This window comes from Tympanuchus pallidicinctus, unplaced genomic scaffold (genome assembly GCF_026119805.1).
Source record: "Tympanuchus pallidicinctus isolate F22 unplaced genomic scaffold, pur_lepc_1.0 scaffold2, whole genome shotgun sequence".
Lineage (NCBI taxonomy): Eukaryota > Metazoa > Chordata > Aves > Galliformes > Phasianidae > Tympanuchus > Tympanuchus pallidicinctus.
The window spans coordinates 27,410,314-27,431,209 of record NW_026294721.1 but is presented as its reverse complement, the minus strand read 5'-3'; the positions used below and the strand labels follow the sequence as shown (position 1 = coordinate 27,431,209).

Here is a 20,896-nt window from a genome sequence, read left to right as displayed (position 1 = left end):
AGCTTCTGAATTTAAAGCAGATTAAGACTGTTCGTTATTGAGTGTTGTAGCTATTTATTTCACAGAGAAACACTTTGCAGATAGAAAATTGAAACCAAATGGTTTCAGTGGATTTTCATGCACCTTGGAAACATGTATATACCAAAAAGTCCAGAATTATCAAGTATATAGCCTTTCACAAAACTACTGAAGCAGAACCAAAACAACTTCGTTTCAGTAAGCATTCCCACAGTCTTAAGTTTTTGTGCTGACACTGAACCAGAAGATCAACCAAACATAGTAACTGCAAATCACTTTCCAGCTTTTATCATTCCTCCTATCTACCATCTGACTCTCCAAAATTGTATTCATGTGCTGCCAAGAGGAAACAAAATATTTCAAAAAGCAAACACAACTTCCAGATTCTCTGGCCTGGGACTCCTGGGTCTTTATCAAAAAGCTGGACTGGGGAGTTAACCTGTAAAGATATCCATATACTTTCTCACGAACAAATCTGAAATGCACCAGTCTGCAAATAAGGTTTAAAATTTAATTTCAGCCACTATTTTTATGTGCTTTCCCCTGTCTCCCCCTGAAAATCCAGCCTCTTTTATGGATCTTCAGAGCAGGTTCTTCATAGAATAACTGGTTCAAGGTCATCATTTGTCCTTACACTCATGAGTCCATTATAATTGGTTCCTTCTCTCTTTAATACATGTGCAGTGCTTCATTAGACTAATTAAAGTCTGTGTTAAATGAACTTAAAACTCTCATATCTCTCTTTGTAAGTGTGGGAAGGAGGAAATTAATACATGGGTTTCTGTGAGGGTAGATGTGTCCATGGCATGACACAGAGCTTCAGTCTGTCCTCAGTGTTATCCAGACAGAACCTGCAAACAAAGGGGAACTTGGAGAATGCTCCGAATGCTCCCTACTGAAAGAACACTGCTGCCAGATGTCCATAGAAAGAAACTCGTTTGCCTCAAGTAGGTTCATAAATGACATGACTTGCCTTGTGATTTTGCCCAACTGAGCAGGTGACTCCTCTATGCTGTTCTGTTTGTTCCTTTTCTTTGAACTTGCTTTTCTATAAGCTGTATCTGGGGAAGGAGATCTTCAAGAGAAATGTTGTTTATTAGTGAGATAGAGATGCCGTCGTTCAGGTACAGAAGGGTTGAATTACATTTTGAAGCAGAAAAGAGCCATAAAATGATCTAATATGGATTAGACACACTGAATTTGCTTTTAGTCTTGGCTGCATACACTAACAGAAAATCTTGCTATCATTTTTGTGCCTATTTTCTTTTGTTTAATTTCCTTAACAAGGAGCATTCTTATTATGCAGTAGTTATTAATGTTTTGTAAGCATTATGTATGTATGGTTCAGCATTCAAAAAACAAAATTTTATAAGTCAAATGGGTTATGAGAAATGAGTAGAAGCTGCAAGTTATTTTGACTGTAAAATAATATGGAATCTTTTACAGTGAATAACTTAGAAGCAAGTTGATGGATTTATCTCTGACTTGATATTCTTGAAGCTGCCTTTTTGAGTTTTTTGGAGACAGAGGAGGTGGTGGTGGTGGCCAGGTTTGAGTGTAAACTTAAATGGTATTTATTCCAAAGACTACAGTATTTCCAGTACGATGTTGAATGTGTTATGTATCTGTTAACTTCCAGCATCTTTCTGATGCCATAGTGCCATCCCTAGCAACTTCAGTTTCCATAGAAGTTCCCAGACTTTTTACACATAACTTGTTACTAGCTTTTGGGATTTCAGCTTCAAGTACACCTGTACTTGAAGCAAGAAGCACTGTCATACCTGAATAGACTGATACTACTAGTTCAAATGTGAATGCTGTCAGAAATGTGTATGTAGCTAGAAGTATATTCTCCTTTAGGAGTGATGTGCCCACCAGTTCCCTGCAGGGGAATTTCTTTGTACCTAGTCATTTACTTGCAAGGACATGCTGAGGCTCTTCAGATAATTTTTCACCTTTACTGGTTAGTTCTGAATTCTCTTTGGGTGGAGTACAGGAGGAGAGAAACAGAAATCCTTGAGCAAAAAAACAAAAACAAAAACAAACCAAAAAAAACCCAGTATTTATATTTTGCTGCAGTGAGGTTCCTTTTCATGCAAAGCATGGAGTACATAATTTCTACATAATAAAGAAAAAGTATGTAGTGATAACATGGATATTAAAAGTGTGAACTATCAACAAATTCTTAGCGTGCAACATGAAAGGGGCATGTGATCCAGGGAGCTAGAAAATGGTGACAAATGTAATCGGGTGTAGTCGGTGATTTTCTTTTGCCTCAGCTTTCTTCATGTTATGTTATTGTGACTCTTCCCTGTGCCCACTAGGACTAAATAGATGAAACTTCCTCATAGTGATGTTAAAGCTACTAGTTGGGACTTCTTATTTAAAATAGGATGCAAACAGTGTATAACAGTCTCCTGGCAGTGTTGGAATGGGCAAGTCTTACCACTGTAGCAGTTGCACCTGGAAGATGGCATAAAATGGGCTGCTGTATGAAGACTGGGTTTGCCTTTGGTTGTGGGACATAACCAGGCAGCCATAAAGATGTGGTTATTCATGGGTCTGTTCCAGTTCAGTTTACAAAAGCAAAACATAAAATTGAGGCAGATAGCTGGATGGTAAACAGTACTGAAATTGCAAAATGGTTGAGAGAATGAAAAGAGTTGGTTGTGTCAACAGTTAGCAATAACACAGTGCATTATAGCACTGATGATCTCTTTTCCAGTTTTACTCTGAGAATATTGTACTGCAAAGGGAGGAACATGTGAATATCTACCCAGATGATTGCTAGCAGTCCTGTTTTGTTTGGGGCACAGAAGTGCTGCTGGTTTATTGATATCTGTGCAAAGAGGAGCACATTCCTAATGATCACAGGTGAATAGAGAAACGTTGTGGGAACCTATATCAGACAGAGAATTAAATCTTGCTTTCTATCTAAACTGTTCTATGATAAGTTGTTGTCCCCTAAACAAATCTCTCTAATGTAAATATCTGAAGTCTCATCAGTAATCTCACATTTGCTATCTTAGCCTCTGTTTTTGTTTGGCAGCTACAATATTTCAGTCTCCTTGTTTTACAAAAACGCTTGTTCTGTACACTTAAATTTGGCTTTTTTTGTCGTGCATAAAATTATTTTTACAAGTTGAAACACTTAGCGCACTCTGGAAGTTTACTCTTGCAGAGGAAAAGTCAGAAAGGAATAAGAAGTCTAAAATTTTATGTGCTCAGGAAATATAATGATGAAATCCCCAGACCAGCGATCGTTACAGTAAAAAAACAAAAGCAACAACAAAAAGAAAGATTTTTCAAAGACCTGTTGTGCACTTAAGTCTGCCCTAAGCTTCTGTTTAGGAAAGGTTTCTGATCTTTTAATTTCCAAGCGTTGTATAGCTCCACTTGCTCTGTGCTCCATTCTAGATGTGAAAGGTGTTGATAAGGTTTGAAACTTTGGATTCTGAATCTCCGAACTGATGAATACATGTTTAACCTTAAAATCTGCCTGTTGTCAGTGCTGTTTCAAGTTAACCACTACTGGCATATGTTTATTTTCCTAATAGGAGCTTTTGGGGCTCCAGCCTTAACTTATTCTGAACAGTAACTCACCTATGCAGGATTTGCGTGAGGGGATACTTATTTGAGTGAGGACATGAAATCAGAACTACTTGAAAAATGACTCATGTTCCTTGCTTATTTCCATACCAATACTAGAGATACTTTAACATCCTTGCTGTAACACAGTTGTTGCGTATAGATTTTTTTTTTTTATTTCTGAAGAACTGCCAGCTTTTTACTTCACTGTAGAGGAATGTGATATTTCTACTTCAATGACTAGATCAAATAACTGATGCAAGCCAGGCACTTTGATGCTATTGCTTGTTGTCGTTATAATAATAGATCACTAAATATCGTGCTTGTTTGCACGTTTTCAGTACTTTTGTTTGTATACCATATATTCCCATCTCCATCTTCAAAACCTTTTCTTTTAATTCTGGTTAGGGAATGGTACTTTTCAAAGTACTTTGTAGAATCATTGTTATTTCTTGAAATAACACCAAGAGTTACTGCTTAATCTTGTCATGACTAAAATTCTTCAAGAAGGGCTCTTGAAAAATGTTATTCATATATTGTAATTATTTTAACGGAAGCCTTAGAGGGAAAGCACCAAGCAGCAGAACTAAGTAAAAATCAAAAATTATCTGTTTTACTCTGCTCTGAAACTTGATGTACTAGAGCCCACTGAAAGAGCTTTTTTTTTTTTTTTTTTTTTTCTCCTCCACTGCTGATTTACTGAACTGCTTCATTCCAGTTTCAGTGAAGAAACCAAGCTGGCTGGAAACTACATATGTGTATTTTCACATACTTGCCTCCATCCCTCTTGAGTGAAAATGACCGAACGAAGCAGGATTTCTTTCCTGTATCTTTTGAAGTGGGTGAACTTGAAATCTGGCACAATAGCAAACAACAGAATGTACCTTATCAGCAATATTTGTTCCCAAATCTGCCTTTTGAAATGTAAACTTTAACATATGAAATCATACAAACTTAACCTGCAGTTTTTGTACAGCAGCCTTTTGTTTTGTTTTAGAATATGTAGTGATTAGGGGGTATTGGTTGCGTAGTTTAATTTTTACTTGTTTTGCTGAGAGGCCATTTAGAAAAGGAATTTTTGACTGGCAGGGATTAATTAGTTTTCTGGTATGTTGATCCATTAATGAAATAAGCTTGTTTACATGCAAAGTTTTAGAAAGTTAGTTTAGAACAGATCTGTTCTGCGAAATCCAGAATCAGTGCTGATTATTCATTTATCTGTTTTATCAGACAAGTGAGTTTGGAGGTTTATGCCTACAGTGCCTGTTTGAAGTGAATTCTGTGAATGTGGCTCAGCTTACGGTTCACAGTGTTCTCATAGCACAAAATAGGTTGGATGCTCTTTGATGAATTGGATGTATCCAGATGTCCATTGCAATAAAATAAAAGGAATTCCAGAGTATGGCTGATAATTTTGTGTCTGATTTAATACCAGGCTGGATTAAAACCATATATGTAGCATCACAGTGCTGCATAGTAGAGCAGTAAAAGTGCAGATCTTAAAGGAGGTCTGACATTTAAGCAAGTTTAATGACTAAGGGAAGCTTATGTGTCATACTCAGTGACTGGTATCAAATCACATCTGAGAGCATCTTTAATATATATTGTAGGCAGAGTTTCTGTATTATTACTGAACTGATTGAAACTGCAGGAAGTAGCGTGGATCTATCTTCCTTTACTCACACTCTCCAGATTTTTGTGTACTTGAGAGGATTTTAGGCATGTTATTTAATCCTCTTGCACCACCTACTGTTGAAATGCAAACGTTTCTGTTGCCTAAATCTTCATGTAATTCCTTCATGTCATGCTTTCTTGGACTTGTGCAAATTGTTGGTTTCTTATCATTGGTATTCAGGAAGAGGGATTCCGTTGCAAAACTGATGTTGAATAAAGTGGAATTATTAGCTGTTTTTCTCATATTTCAACTCTCTCTTGCATAGCTTCAGCATGATAGAAATATAACTGTTGGCAAGAATAAAAGGAAGGGTTATTATATTCAAAATAGAAAAACTGATCAAAGTAAAATTCATCTATTTTTGAGCAAGATAAACTTGGTCTATGAGACTTTAAAAAGGCAATAAAGTCAAGAATTAAGATAATATGTGTACTTGAAAATACCTAAGTCTATCTTACTTCTCTCTATTTGTTTTGATTTCCCTACAAAAATAATGAAGTCTTTTCCATCATTATTTGGAGACCTATATAAAGAAAGATCTTGACATCTAAATTTTATTTCAGAGCTGATCATTAGTCAGCTCAGTATGTGCAAGACAAGTCTGTGTATATGTAACTTTTCCTAGACTATTGTATTTTTGGTCTAGATGCACACTTTTGAGGAATAAACTGAAAGTTAATTAACTAATCTGAAATGTTCTTAACTAATAAAGCAACCACATTTTTAGCAGTATGAGAGGAAGCTCCTGTCTGAAGATGGCACACTTCCCATTTCTAAATAACTTGGTTAACCTAGCTATTGGGCATTTATATTCAGCGAACTCAAATTAGGGCAGTAGTTAATGCAAAAATGTTTGCACTAGTTGACCACTGAACTTGGTTCCAAGATGTACTGTTTAGTTTTGTAGAACTGGGCAGTTTTAAGGTATGTTTATGTGAAATGAGCACAGTTTGATACTTTTGTGTTGTTTGTCCTCGAAAGCAGGTTATCTGTCTATACAGTATTCCATGAAACAGGGTGGAAAAAAAAAAAAAAAAAAAAAAATAAGCCAACAACAAAAAACTACAGTATGTGTTTGGGGGTAGGAAGAAACAAAAGAATCTGTCTTAGGTTGAGGTAAGGGTAATATTTTCATGGGATTGCCAGCACAGCTTACCATAATACACAGAGGTAGTGGAATGCAGGTAGTAAGCTTTTATGTGCGTGCAAATGTCTGCCTTGAAAGCCAATCTTATAAAGACCAGCTCTTGACTTAAGTCTCAGGTCACTATGAAGGTAAAATGAGGATTTTTGGGTACTCAGAACTGTTTTGCTGTATTTACAGCATTTGTGTCAAGGGAGGAGCTTAACAACTAAATATGTTTATTTTATTTATCATGTAAATATGAGATAATTGCCTTTATATGGATATTTCTAATGTGTGTAAATATTTCTGTTTGTAGGCATACATGTAGAAGAAGTGTTTAAGTTTTTCTCAAATTTTGTTCTTTTCACTTTCCACCTCCCTTCACCCTTCCCTGTGTGATTTGACAGGTCTAGGATCTTCACCAAGAGAGAAGTATGCTGCTGTGAAAAATTCTCCAGCTTCCCGGGCTAGCTCTGACAAAGTACTCTCCAAATCCAAAGTGCCTGTCAAAAGATCAGTGCTGGAGAGAACACCTAGTATCTCATCACTCAGCAGCACTCAGAGTGAGAGGAGTCTTTTCAGTAGTAATTGTAAGTAATTTAAACTGATATCTGGCAGCATCTGTTTAGAAGAGTCCCCTTAAAAGGAATCCTGCATGAATTCTCATCATATTAGTTTTAGATCTTACTCTTCGCTTCTTAGCTAAAGACTTTCCTTCTGCAAACATACCATGTGAAGGAACTTCAAGCTTTGGATTTTGATTTGGTGAACAGAAATTTCAGTATAGCTCCTCTTTTGTCAAGAAACATGATGAAAACAATGGGTGTACTTGAGTACAAATTGATAAGCTTAAAAAGAAATAAGTGTGAACACTGAATTTCTTGCCATAATATTTGAAATAGCATATTTGTTTTTTTTCTTAAGGTAAACACTTGTGTTGAACTAGATCATGTCAGCTTTTAGTGTTATAGGACAAAATGTGAAGATGAGATCATGAGCAGACAGGCAAAAATGCTTTTAGCAGGTGCAACATTGAATGTCATTTATCATTTCTATTATAACTGTAAGCACTGCTGCATGGCCTGAAGCAAGTCCATCCTGGTCAAAACTGAGGATAAAAACAGCAGAATTAACTTAAATTTGAAGCTCTTCTAGTTGTTGTGGTAGCTGTAGGGGTAAAAATGTGAAGAAATTAACACTCAGCTAACTCTGTCAGATGTATCAGTATCTCCAGCTGTACATATCCAAATGAGTACATTCAAATGTGCTGCTACAATTGCATTGTTTATTTCATCTGCGAGACCAGGCAAAGGCATTTGCTTTGTGGCAGCCTTCTTTTGAAATCTGCCTTCAATGGACTGGAAAAAAAAAAAGCAAAACAAAAAAAACCAACAACAAACAACTATGTTTTAACATACAACTTCGCTTTATATATGCACATGCATGCATGCATATGTAATAGCTAAATTTTCTCTTGTTCTTTTTTTATTTCCTGTAGTGTCTTCATTAAAAATGAAAAACTAGCATATTCCTCAAAGGAATAAGAGTATGCGTAATAAAATATGCACTGCGTGCTTCTCTGTAATCAGGCTGGTTCTGTTGCCCTGACAGCCATGTTGACTTTTGCTGTTCAGTTTTAGAACTGTATCAGGAATTCCCAAGCAGCTTTGTCCTCTCTTCCTTTTAATCCACATATAACAAAGGAGAGGGTCATTGCTTCATAACAAAGAAATGTATGCAGATTAAGTATCCAAATGAGGACTCCTTATTTAGAATGATTTGCTAGCTGCTTTAATCTGTTTTGTCCACTGCCTCAAAGCTTACAGTTTTTTCCACTCCGATTCACAAAGAGCAAGCAAGAGGAAAATGAGAGGTTGAACATGGCTGCAGTCTGGCTTTGACTTCAATCCTTTTTAAATGACTATACCAGGAGGACTCCGCAGTTGCACAGAAACTAATTTTTCTCCTGATATTTTCATCAATTCTACACTAACACCACCAACTGATTTGGGAAGCCACTGTGATATTACCTTATTGACACTGCTGATAGTGGGATCTTACAGCTTTTGTATTATTCCTTTGTTAACCTCGTTTACTGGGAAAAGAAGTAGGTTGTATTTCTTTTTATTTCTTTTTTTAAAGCTCGTAACTTGATTATGGTGAATGTATGAAATGTTTTGATTTGCTGATTTTTCAATGAGGTGATTTTCATTGGTTAAATTGCTGAACTTCGTAAGAATTATTTCAGTCTTATAATCTGTTTTTGTGTATAATGGATGTGGGTTATATATGATGATACATTAATATAGTGTAATATATGACTTCAAATTGTAGAGAAAAAGTAAGTTTACTTTTTTCCTCTGTTTTACGTTCAGTGCTTTTCTCCTTCCTTTTTTCTCCTTGTCTTTCAGTTAGTTTTCCATGCAGTAATGTCAGGAAAAAGTCTTTATTTAAGTGTTTTTATTAGATTTGTGTGACTTGACAAAATCAGGAATATAGTCTTGTGCTGTGAATTGTCAGGAAATCTGTAATGAACTTCTGTTGTCCTCTCAATTGCATTAAATTTACAAAGTCATTTTGCTTGTTTTGTTTAAGCAGTTCATCTTGTTAGCGGGGGAAAAAAACTTACAAAACAAAGTGTCCCTCCTGCTGTGTCAGCTCAGCCCTTTGTTATGAGATATTGTTGGACTGATCATTTCATCAGCATTTCTCTTCTGTATAATGATAATTTGATTTTTATAATTCTTTTCTCTGGAGAGATTCTTGCTGAGAAATTTGGAAATCATGAAATTTGAAATGCTATTGATATTAAATACATACTTTGCATACATGTCAGATTGAGTATCAAAAACATGAATTTTTAACAAACTTCCACAATTTCAGTAATGAGCTGAAAATAGTAGGATTGAACATACTGAAATATTCAAACTCTCAGGTTAAGAGAAGAAACTTGACTTGCATTAAAATAATTGCATATAAAGAAGTTGTGTTTTAGAGGTTAAAAGTTTGTTCTAGCAGTTTACCTTGAGATACATTTCTATATGGTCGGTACTTGACTGAAAAAACAGCACTTATCTAGTTGTGTACAAAAGTTTAGCTCTTAGGTTTGATGGGACTGTTTTAAAACTTGGTGGTAGCTCATCAAGACTGCAGTATCTACTCATAGAAAAAGGCAAGTCTGTCTTACTGATCCTGCACCAGGAGTTCTCTTATCCCCATACTGTTGCTTCCATGGTGTGCTTGTGAATTGTTGGAAAGTAGCACAGCAGTTTATGGGCAGACAGTAGCTGCCTGCAGTGAACTTTGAGCTAAAGTTCTTAATCTAGTTGCTCCCAGAAAAAAATGGACTGCTTCAGAGCTCATACTTGATTAGAACAAGTTAACTTAAGTCATCTGCTGTTGGACAGGTCAAATTCTACCAACTGCAGTGTTGATGTATTATGCAAATTGTTTCTCATGTATAAATTTCTGTTGCAGATGTTTAGTTTCTGTACTTTCAGAGGAAATCTATCTCCTTTATTTTAAAAACAAAAAAATAGAAAACTTTCGTCACATGTACCTAAAAGGAAAAGAAAAAGGAGTTCTGTTCTTTTCTGTTGTAAATGTTGTTGTACTGATTCCTGGTCAAGAAGCATTTTTCTGAAAGAGAACTTTTGGATGAATGATGCTAGTGTATTTAAATTGACATGAAAATAATCTTAAGGCTGCATTTGATCTTTTGATGAATAGTAGTTGATGTGTACTTCTTGCTACCTTAAAATCAGCCTCATAAAACACTAATCTGAGGCAAACTTGATATGTCTCCTTTTGTTAATCTCTTTCCCCTGTTTTCCCTAATGAGTAGTTGAAGAAAAAACAAACAAACAAACAAACAAAACAAAACAAAAAAAAACAGCATGGACCTATTCCAGAGTAATTTAGTTTTTGCTTATGCTCTGGTAAGTGTGATGTCAACTTTTTACTCTTAATGTGTCAGAATGCTGACTATCACCAAAACTTTTTGCTATCTGAGCCAAAGTATTTTCAATCAGTATTTACTTCAGAAATCTTTTCATATTTTTTGGTGCAAAACTAAAACAAGACATTGTCTCTCCCCACATTTCAATTATCTTTCTTCAGCTAAAACTTTCTGTTGTGGCACTAAACCAAATCTCTCTCGAGACCCACTGAAATGGAGATAAACATCTTGTGCAGCAACTGCTCTGTTGGAAATCTGATTTTTTTTTTACATAATCTGTTACAGTTAATCAGTCTGTACAGAAAATAACAAAAAAGTTCATTATATTTTTATTCCAATTTTTATTTCTTCTAACTTGAATATGGAAATGGGTTTACTTTAGGATTTAATTTTCTCCAAGCTAGCTACTTTCTTGACCAAATTCTATTGTTCTCTCTTGTAGCTACAAGTGCCACAGTCATCATCAAGAATGGAGAATGGCCTTCAAAAGCCTGCCAGAATGGAACTTCTGGATCTGTTTCTTTGAAAGCAATACCAAGACCTAGATTACTCTCATTGAAAGCAACTCCAAAAGGTACCTGAATCTGTAGCTACAGTGAAACTAAAACTACCACTGTTGCAGTGCCTTACCTTTTGCACCTGGCTGCCACGTGAAGCAATGAATATTTAGCAGTAGTGTACTGCAAGGAAGTAGAATCACATCAATAAGATTTCATAAGAAAGCTAAAACATTCTTTGAATTGTTATTGATTGGTTATTTCAGGCAAATGAGGAGGCAGTCTGCACTGTGATGTGAACTTCCTGTACTCAGCACTAATGAGGCCGCACCTCGAGTACTGTGTTCAGTTTTGGGCCTCTCACTGCAAGAAAGACATTGAGGCCCTGGAACGTGTTCAAAGGAGGGCAACAAAGCTGGTGAGGGGTCTGGAACACAGGCCATATGAGGAGAGGCTGAAGGAGCTGGGAATGTTCAGCCTGGAGAAGAGGAGGCTCAGGGGAGACCTCATTGCTCTCTATAACTTCCTGAAGGGAGGTTGTAGTGAGCTGGGGGTCGGCCTCTTCTCTCGTGTCATTAGTGATAGGACCAGAGGGAAAGGTTTCAAGCCACGGCAGGGGAGATTCAGGCTGGACATGAGGAAGTATTACTTTTCAGAAAGGGTGGTCAGGCACTGGAATGGACTGCCCAGGGAGGTGGTGGAGTCACCGAGCCTGGGGGTGTTCAAGGAAAGGCTGGATGTTGTGTTGAGGGACATGGTTTAGTGGGAGCTATTGGGAATAGGTGAACGGTTGGACTGGGTGATCTTTTAGGTCTTTTCCAACCTTGGTGATTCTATGATTCTGTGATTCTACAAGAGCAGTATGGCTGTGCATGGTACTGGGACGAATGCATTATGTTGTGGGTGTCATTATTCAAGTTTTACATTACTCTAGTGTCTTTCTTTTTTATCACAAAGCTCAGGCTCAGACTCTGCAGCTTCTGATCGGTAGGGTAGATCTACTTTGAATTTATCCTCTGGATATGGTTGTGCTTTTCCTCATGCAGACTTGAAATTACATTTGCTCCTATCAGAACGAAAAGGACCTTACAGAATGGGTGTGACTCTTTGAATGAGATGTTACTGGATGAAGCCTCTTCTTGAATTAATGGCATTGTCTTATCATACAAAGGAAAGAGTTGAGCTAACAGCTTACCTCTCCATGCTTCTTTTTCTTGATATTCTCCTAGATGACTAAGAGGAAGTGGAGGTCTGCTTTGTTTTTAATGGAGATAGATAATTGTGCTTCATCCCTTGGTGATAAAAGAAATTTAGTTAAATGCAGTTTCTGACTTTATATTAGCGTTTTGGTTCCTGTTCCTGTTTGAGCCAGGACTTCTCTATAAGCCATCAGTGCTTTTCCACTCAAGCCACAAACAGCAGCTGACAACTCATTCTCAGACCAAAATTAAAGGCATAATGGGAGCAGATAAATAAGCTTGTGCTCTCTGTCCTGTAAATCCTAGTTATAATCAGCTTGCTTCTGACCATCTTTGTGGTGAACTGGTTATTGTAATTGGATAAACCTAATTAAATACAATGCTTCTGCTTTAGGCTTAAGTTTTAAGCCTGCCAAATGTCATGCTATAATGACATGCTTTAAAATAGTAAACAGTGGTAAGAGGCAGACATTGCCAGAAACTGTAAATCACTGAAACAAATAAAGATTGTATGACTGCCTGACAAGTTGATGCTTTTTTTGTCAAGCCCAGGATATGCAGTGCAGTTATTCGTTGTTCAACAGCTTCAGTGATTTGGGTGCTGAAAGTGTGCCTTCAGCACCTCCAGGAGCGTTAAGGCCAGAAGTTGGTGTTCTCTCCCCTTGGTATTTGTGAAGCTCCAACTGGGCTGCTCTGCTATGGGGCCTGCCTATTTCAAGAAGGTTATTTGGAAACAGCAGACTGGGGAAGACAGTGTTTGGAGCACATCACTTGCGATGAGAGGTTGAGGGCGTGAAGCTTGCTTGGTCAGGTGAAAGGAAGAGTAAGGGGAGGTATTGTAACAATCTGCAATCACTTGAACAAAGATGATGACACTAAACTCAGTAGTAGCAGATAATGTAGCGATAGTGGGCAATAGTCTCACAGGAGTGGGAGACCCAACATTTTGGGAAGAATTATGAGGAAAAGTGGTACAGGACCACACTGTCCACTAGAGCCGTAGGATTTCCATTCTTGGAAGTTTTCAGGACTCAGCCAGTCATGGCCAGTTAAGTTCATCTTGGTGGTGGCTCTGCTCTGGTGGGATGCTGATGAGTTGGCCTCTGGAGGTCCCTTTCAGCCAACTTTCCTGTAGCTGTTTTGTTTGCCACTGCTTAAGTGACTTTAGTACTACTGTCTTAGTGTTGAGGTGCTGTTTTTCCTTATCTTTTCTTCTCCTAATAAGCTTTATTAAAATTATATTTTATTGCTTTAGTAGTGAGTTCTGGTAAAAACAAAACTGAGTTTAAATGTAGCCTTAAATTTTCTAGAAAATGCCTCTTCTTATATTTATTTGGGTAGACTTACGCATCTGGTACTGTAAATATGTGATGTCAGACATGTCTTTATTTGCTGATATAGCTGTACTTTTAAACCTGATTTAAGTCTCTTCTTCTAGGAGCCAAGGCCAGGTGTGCTTCCTTGAACCAATGCACACCAAAATCATCTGGGCCATTGCACTCAGCAAGGAAAGTCAGTGAGGCTAGAGGCAGTCAGTTATTGGGTAAAGTTATATTTTCAATTACATTCTTGTATCTATCCATCTTGAGAAAGAGCTATGCTCTATAACAATTAGAGCATTTGAGATGGTCAGTCCATTCTTTCAATGCATAGTTCATGGTATTGGAGATTGGCTCTACAAGATGTTCTGTGTATGTTTGTTTATATGCAGCTAAAAGTCACCCTACTTCAAGTTCACTGCCTGCTTTGAACTTGTATCCTGTGCGGACTTGAAGCACTTGGTAACATCAAATTGAATTATGTTCTGTAGCCTGCTTATAAGATCATGTATTTAAAAGATAAAACTCAAACTGGCATTCCCAAATTTCTCTGTTTAATTTCAGCAATATTCTTGTGAGATCTTGCTCATCAGCTGTGACTATTTAAAGTAGTATGTACTTAACTTTGCATTTCAGTATCAGATATTTGCTGAAGATATATCTTCAGTATTTAGTTGGAATTAGTCATTTTTTAAATCAGATTGAATCAAAGAATATGTATCTGACTCCTTAGATGAATTAATTAATAAAAAAATGTCACTTGGGTGCAAAGACTCTCTCGCAGGATTCAGGTTGAAGGGAACAAGTACAGTTGTGATACAAATGATATTGATGTGCCTACTGTAGGGAAGAAGAAAGCTGAATGTGATAGGTGTTATGAAAAGACCTTCTGTAAACTTCTGCTTGTAACTTTTGTGCTTAAACGTAGCAAAAAGTGTGTTCCTTAAATTGATATCCTTCAAAATAATGAGGTTCTTAGTTCATTTTTCACCTAACACTAAAACAATACAGTAATGGTAGATTAACCTTCTCACTGTTTTTGTTTATATTTCACTTGATTAGATAGCACATTTTGTACCTGCTTTATGTAAATAAACTAACTGGAGTATATAGCTGGAAAAAAAATTATGATGCTTTATTTGATAAGATAGGATTAATATGCGTAGTTACTTATTGTTGCCTTTTTTATTGCATTATCTGTTCATTTTGTTCTTTCATTTAAGATAATAAGATAAATAAACAGTGCTATCTGGCTTACGTGAAGTGTGATAATTGAAGTAGAAAAAACGTTTGACATGATAGGAATTCATTTTCCAAATAATTTAACTTTTTATCATATCAAATCTTTCTGTCAAACATGCAATCAGTCATCACAAGGATGAAACTAAAACTATCTAGACCATGAGGAAGTTATATAGAAAGAGATTCAAAAGTGCAACTCTCTCTTTTTCTGACTTGAAGCGTAATTCTGCTTTCTATTCTGAACATCATAGGTACTTCTGGAAAAAACAGACATCAAAGTTTATTGACTTCTGGTTCTGGTGAGTTCTCTGAAAGTATTTTTACATACTCTGAAGTGGAACTTAATTTTGTTTTACACATTATGTTAGTATATTATTTCTTTTCTTGGAAGAATAGTTTTGCAACAAATTCTGTGAACCATCACAGATTCTGATTTCAACTGATAGTAGGTGAAGTCTTGTTTTGTCTGTTTAATGTCTTCTAATTACCCAATTTTTAGAATGTGCAGTCTGTTCTGTCATTCTCTGTTTCCAGTGAAGCATAAGAAGGTTTAACACTAACAACAGGAGGGAAAAAATTGTGGTAATGAAACTCAGATGTAGATTTTGTTGTTTAGCCACGCTGAGGTAAGTAATGATTAAAAGTCATGTGTTGTGGCTGTAACATAAATAGTCATGCAGAATAACAGGTTTTTCTGGAAGGTTTATGGTAGCTACCCTGTTGGTCTCAGCTGTCAGTGCAGACTACACTTGAAGATGAAATGATCCAAACTTGTTAGTGCATGTGTCTGCTTGAATGGCAAGGGAGGAGTGGCAACTGATTAAGTGGCAGATGGTGTTTCAAGATCTGGTGGAGTTCAAGAACTTCATCTTGTATTTGTTTTCAGTGGTTATGCAGGGCACCTGGTGGTAGTTTCTCTCTGCCAGGAGAGAGAGGCCTTCCAATTTCTATTCACAAAAATTTCTAGGTCTTTTTCAAGAGAACATGCAGTCAAAATTAGTTTCCTGAGCATCAGTGAGTTACTCTGAATTAAAAGCTGCTTAAATTACTGAAAACCACTTTTTGAAAGATAGTGAGGTTCACTGGGAAGCCCTGTGTCCTCTGAGTGAGTAGCAGATGTCTTTCTCAAAAAGGTGCTGTAACTAATCAGGTGTTACGAATTTGAATCTGGAACTGCTGAGTGAAACTATTCTGACCTGGGTACTTGGCTACTGTGGTAGTATGTTTTTGACTAATGCATGCATGTGAGTCTATTGTTTTGTCTCTTACCTTTTTGCATGTCAAGTGTCTGACTAGCAATCGTGACCCAGTGCTTTGCTTGAGATCTCTCATTATTACAAGTCAGTTCTTTGCTCATATAACAAGACAAAGTGCTTAGACTGTTTGTTACTCTACCTGATATTTGCCTGAAGTAACATTTAGATACTGCCTGACAGTGCAATATCTAAACATTGCTTATGTATGTGGTCCTTTATACGTAGAAATGCAGAAGGTGATACTGCTAGGAGGAGTATTTTGCTAATTTAGGTTGAGGTAACTTGTGATAAGGGAGAAGCTGTATTGTCTCTGGATTAGAAATGTAAATATGACTCTTTCTTACAACTGCCACAGCACCTTTTCTATACTTTCTATGCAAAAAAAAACAGTTGGTGCTCTCACCCTTTTTGCAAGTTTAGTGTAATTTTTGTTGTGATCCAACTTTTCCAAGCTAATAGAGAATGTGACTACATATCTTTGAAGTATTATTGGTGCATTATATAGGTGCATTAAGAATGTGACTGTAAAGTCCAAAATAGCCATAATGTGCCGTGATGTTTTTTCAACAGATGTTCTTTAGCATCTTACTTTTGCCATTTGAGTAGCTGCATTTTAGTGTTTGTCTTACAAAACCTGTTTCTTGTACTGAATCAGCTTCCAAAATTGGGTGATTAACTTGTTAGACATTCTAGTTAATAGCTTTGTAACTTATATAGAGCATTACTGTAATGTTCTATTTATGTAAACAAGCTTTCTGATAGAGAAGCAAGACTTTTTTTCCATCTTCACAGCTGCAGATAGTTTTTAACTACACAATAAAAATATTGTGTGCCAGTTTGGATATTAATGTACAACGTCTTACACTTTAAGAAGAGACAAATGATTGTTTTTGAAATGAACTGAAGTAATGCCAGCTGGTACCATGTAGAATGGAGCCCAACATCTTTTTTTTGCTTCTTTTAGTTGCCTTGATATTACAATGCAGCCTTGTTCTAGTGATTGTATTTAGTTAAAGCTTTTGTTCTCTTATTTCATGGTTAACTCGTTAGTTAACTCTACAGCTTTTAGCCTCATGCAATGACTGAGTTCAGCCTCACTTCTGTTTCTTGCACATGCTCTGCCTAAAGAGTCAATCCTGTAATGTCACAAAGCAGGACTCTAAAGGGGGGGGAAAATATTGATTGCCTTATCAATGCATTAATTGTCAAGCTCCTGTTAGTATTTCTCAAGGCTGAAAAAATAGCAAGCATTTATACAGTATCATTTCTGTTCAGATTTACTTGTTATTCATTTTCCATTCATTGAAAGAAGTTAGAAAATGCCAGGATGCACTTGAAAAACAAGATGCAGCATGCTGCTAGCATGCCTGTACACTTGGAGAGACTTGTGATTTGCTGCTGTTCTTTTTTTTTTTTTTTTTTGTAAACAAAAGGGTCCTTTTTATCAACTCTGTTTCTCATGAGTGATCTTCTAGTTGACCAATAAATTTCTACATGCTCTGTGGCTTATTTTATAACACTGGCTTTACTGCCAAGGAAAAATGAACTTATGGGCAAAATGGTTTATTACTTCTTCAGTTGCTAATTTTGGACCGCAGTGTACTTGTATCCTAAATGTAATATCTTAATGTAATTATGACAAGACTGCCTTTTAAAATTCTTTCAGTTGGAGCTCTTTCCTTTGTTTCTCCAGGTCTCCCTATAGGAACAGTGATCTACCTCTAATACCTGGATGATATACTACAATGTACATAGAAAGAGAATATTTAAATCTCATCTCCGTTCTTGACTGAATTTTGGAGAAAGTAATGGTCTAGTTATTTCTTCTTGCAAGTAAACGTCTTTTTTGGCAGTTCCAAAAATAAAGCCATTATTTTAGGAATGAAGCATGCAAATCTTTGTTGGGAACCTTTATCCTTCTGTTCAGTGACTCTGAAAGGGACATATGGTATTCTCTGGATAATTTATGCTTATGGCACAGCAGTGTTGTCAAGAAAGCTAGGGCAACTGTTGGATAATACCATTAAGTATTATCAGATAAGAGTATTGTGATTTATGTCATACTTACCTCTGTTATGATAGCACATGTGTACTGGAACCAGTTACTAAACAAGGCTGGAGAAGCAATGAAAAACAGTCTTCATTGAGAAGTTGTACACACTGCATCAGGAAAGATGATGCTCTGTCATCTTAACAACCGAAGAGTTTAAAAGGCTGCTTGTTTTACTTAAATCATCTGTGAGAAATATAACACTGGGGAGGAAGTGTCTTCAGTCAGGTGGCTAATTGCAGAAATGAATGGTAGTGTTGGTATGATTTTAACAGTTCATGAAGATCTCTCTTGGAACAGGCTGATACAGGGGGCTGCTGCTGGCTTTTCACTGAAACTCATAAGTGGAATAGGATGCATTTGCTAACACAATACTGTAGTTCAAAGCTAAGTTTATGGAGAATACTTTCAGAGATTCAGTTTCTTTCATGCTCTGTTTAAGTCCAGAGGAAACAGGAGTAAGCATCATTTCTTTTTATCTTAGATATTCCTTGATAGAAAGGTTACCCTTAAAATATTTGCACTTCTGGTGTCTTGAAAGCAAATAAAGCAAAAAAAAAAAACAACACCATGAATGTCTTAAAATACATCATGATAGATGTATTTGTAAATATGAGAATAAGCGTTCTTAAAAATGTGTAAGTTTTCTTTTAAAAATGAGAAAAATTTAAACTGAGAGCTGATTGAGTATTATTATGAATGTCACATGCTTAGGTCTTCTGCGACTGCTTTGATTTAATTTACCATTAGTAGTTTTCAGCGTGGTAATGGAAGATTACCCCACTGATGTGGGATGTCTGGTCGAGCAGCTTATTGGCTCTGTTTCTCCATTGTTTCTTCTCAGACCTGAAGGGCTTTCTTAGTATGATGTGGGTTTTTGGTTTGTTTTTGTTTCTGTGTTTTGTTTGTTTAGAGACAAACTCAAAATTTGTGAGAGAAAGTGTGCAAGTAGAGTTGCATGGGTACTTACAAAAAACCTTGATGTGTTTGGAAACAGAAGTGTTTGTAGCTGGTCGTAGGGCAAGACTGGGGAGCTCAAGTGAGCTAAAAACATGATAGGAAAAACAGTGCTTTTGATGACAGTTCTAATTATAGGTCATAAAACTGGTGTGAACAAAACATGCAGAGGACAGTTTGTCTCACTAATTTGAGCACTTATTTTTGGCTATAGCTTAGCACTCACTTTCAATCCACTTTCCCAGCTATATGATATAAATGTTATCAGGATTGTTGAGATCTCATTTTTCTTAAATATCTATTTCTGCAAGTGCAAGGTTATTAAATGTGTAATAATCTTTAGTTCAGAAAAATGTCATTCATATAAAAAATAAAATTCCAATGGTCTTAAATTACTTTAAAAGTAAAACCCAAAAGCTTTGATAGAGAATATTGCAGTTCACTTTAAGGATTTGTAACAAACTGTATGTCAGTAGTGTAAGTAATTGTTTCATGTATCCATTTAAGAAAAAAGAGTCTGTGTAGTCTGGTATTTTTGTAGAAAGCAAAACTTGTTTTTGAACCAATTCAGCTTTCCTTTCAGTGTCTCCTAATGGCCTACCCTGCTGGGCTTGAGAAATAAATTACCTTTAGAATAATTCGGGAAACACTTGAGAATATTTCATAAACTCTGTAGAGTTGAAACAGTTAACATTACTAGATTTAGTATGTGTTTAATGATCACAGATAATATTTTACAGCTTGGAAATTGTAGGACTTTTTCTTCTTTATCTCTTGACATGTAACAGAAAAATCAAGTTTAAACTTCATGGAGTTATTAGTGCTGTGCATTGAACTGTTTGTTGCCTTTATAGGTGCAATAAAGAGACTGCTGTGGTTTTTTGGTTTTTTTTTAATGTTTTCCATCCATGTGAACTATGAGGACTATATGAATGACTTGATTAGCCTTAGAATGCTTACAAGCTAATAATGTTTGTATAAGCATAGAGCAAAATAGTTTAAGTAGTGTAGCTATTGCATGTGGACCAACAATAACAACAGGTTCATTTTCTTACCTCTACAGAAGTGCAGAATTAAGTTACGTCTGTAAGAATTAGTTTATTAAATTTATTAATTTATTATTTATTGTAGCATAACCCGAATGGTGTCCATGCTATAAGACCTATTTCATCTGGTAGCACTTTTAGAAAGGACCCTTTCTCTTAATTAAAAGTTAGATATTTCAGTTATGTTTGTTATTATTTAATTCTAAAAATTCTGTGAGAAAATTGGTCTCTAGCTTAGGACAGCCATGTTCCAAACTCCTGATGAAGAAGACATTTTCTTACTTTCTGCTGTGGGAATGATTGTGTCTCTTTCATGAACACAGAGATGCAGGTTTCTCACAGTTGTTGAAATACTTAATAGGAGCAGCCTCAGTATGAGCATAAGTCTCTAGTACTGAAATAGCTGTTTGTTTTTTTTTTTCTGACGCATCTGAGTGCATCATTGAAACTTCATATTTTAAGGAATGTTGCTCCAGTAGGAGTGGTGTTTTTCACTGTAGCTTAGTTGCAGTTTTGCTTTGAAGTAGTGAAGCGCAGACTCTGAAGAAGTCTAACAGAAATGCCATCTTAGAAGGGACATCTTGTACATGGGAAACAATGTGCAGATTTGTTAAGTTGGAAGCTAAAAATGAAATTATTCTTGTGATGTTTGTTGCCATTGTGTTTTCTGAAAGAAGGCGGATGATGTAAATGTCACCACTGTTGCACAAAAGAGAAGCAAACTAGCCTAATTTCTGTATCTGTTTCCTTGGAAATTCACTCCAGCATCGCCTTCTGTTTGAAAAGCTGCTGAATTTATAATAGTTAAAAGTTTTGTACAAGAAGAAAACTATTAACTATTTCAGTTCCTGTTCTGTGGCAGGAAGAAGTTGGCTTTCTTCTTCAGGTTAGGCTCTGAGCTTAATGTCCTGGAACTACAAGCTGTGGAGCATGGCAGTGTGCATTGTTACCTGCAGGAAGATGAG

The 20,896-nt window shown here is 36.3% G+C and overlaps 1 protein-coding gene across 8 annotated transcripts in view; it reads left to right on the top strand.

Annotated features, from left to right (window-relative positions):
* MTUS1 (microtubule associated scaffold protein 1) overlaps nt 1–20,896 on the top strand; it is a 111,582-nt gene that overhangs the window by 38,217 nt on the left and 52,469 nt on the right. For 6 of the 8 annotated variants that reach the window (XM_052682053.1, XM_052682055.1, XM_052682051.1 and 3 more), the window contains 4 exons: nt 6,815–6,997; nt 10,808–10,939; nt 13,500–13,604; nt 14,874–14,921. In XM_052682053.1, coding sequence (XP_052538013.1) covers nt 6,815–6,997; nt 10,808–10,939; nt 13,500–13,604; nt 14,874–14,921 — 468 coding nt within the window. Of the gene's footprint in view, nt 1–6,814; nt 6,998–10,807; nt 10,944–13,499; nt 13,605–14,873; nt 14,922–20,896 lie in introns of all 8 variants that reach the window. The other 2 variants (XM_052682058.1, XM_052682059.1) reach the window with 2 other exon arrangements.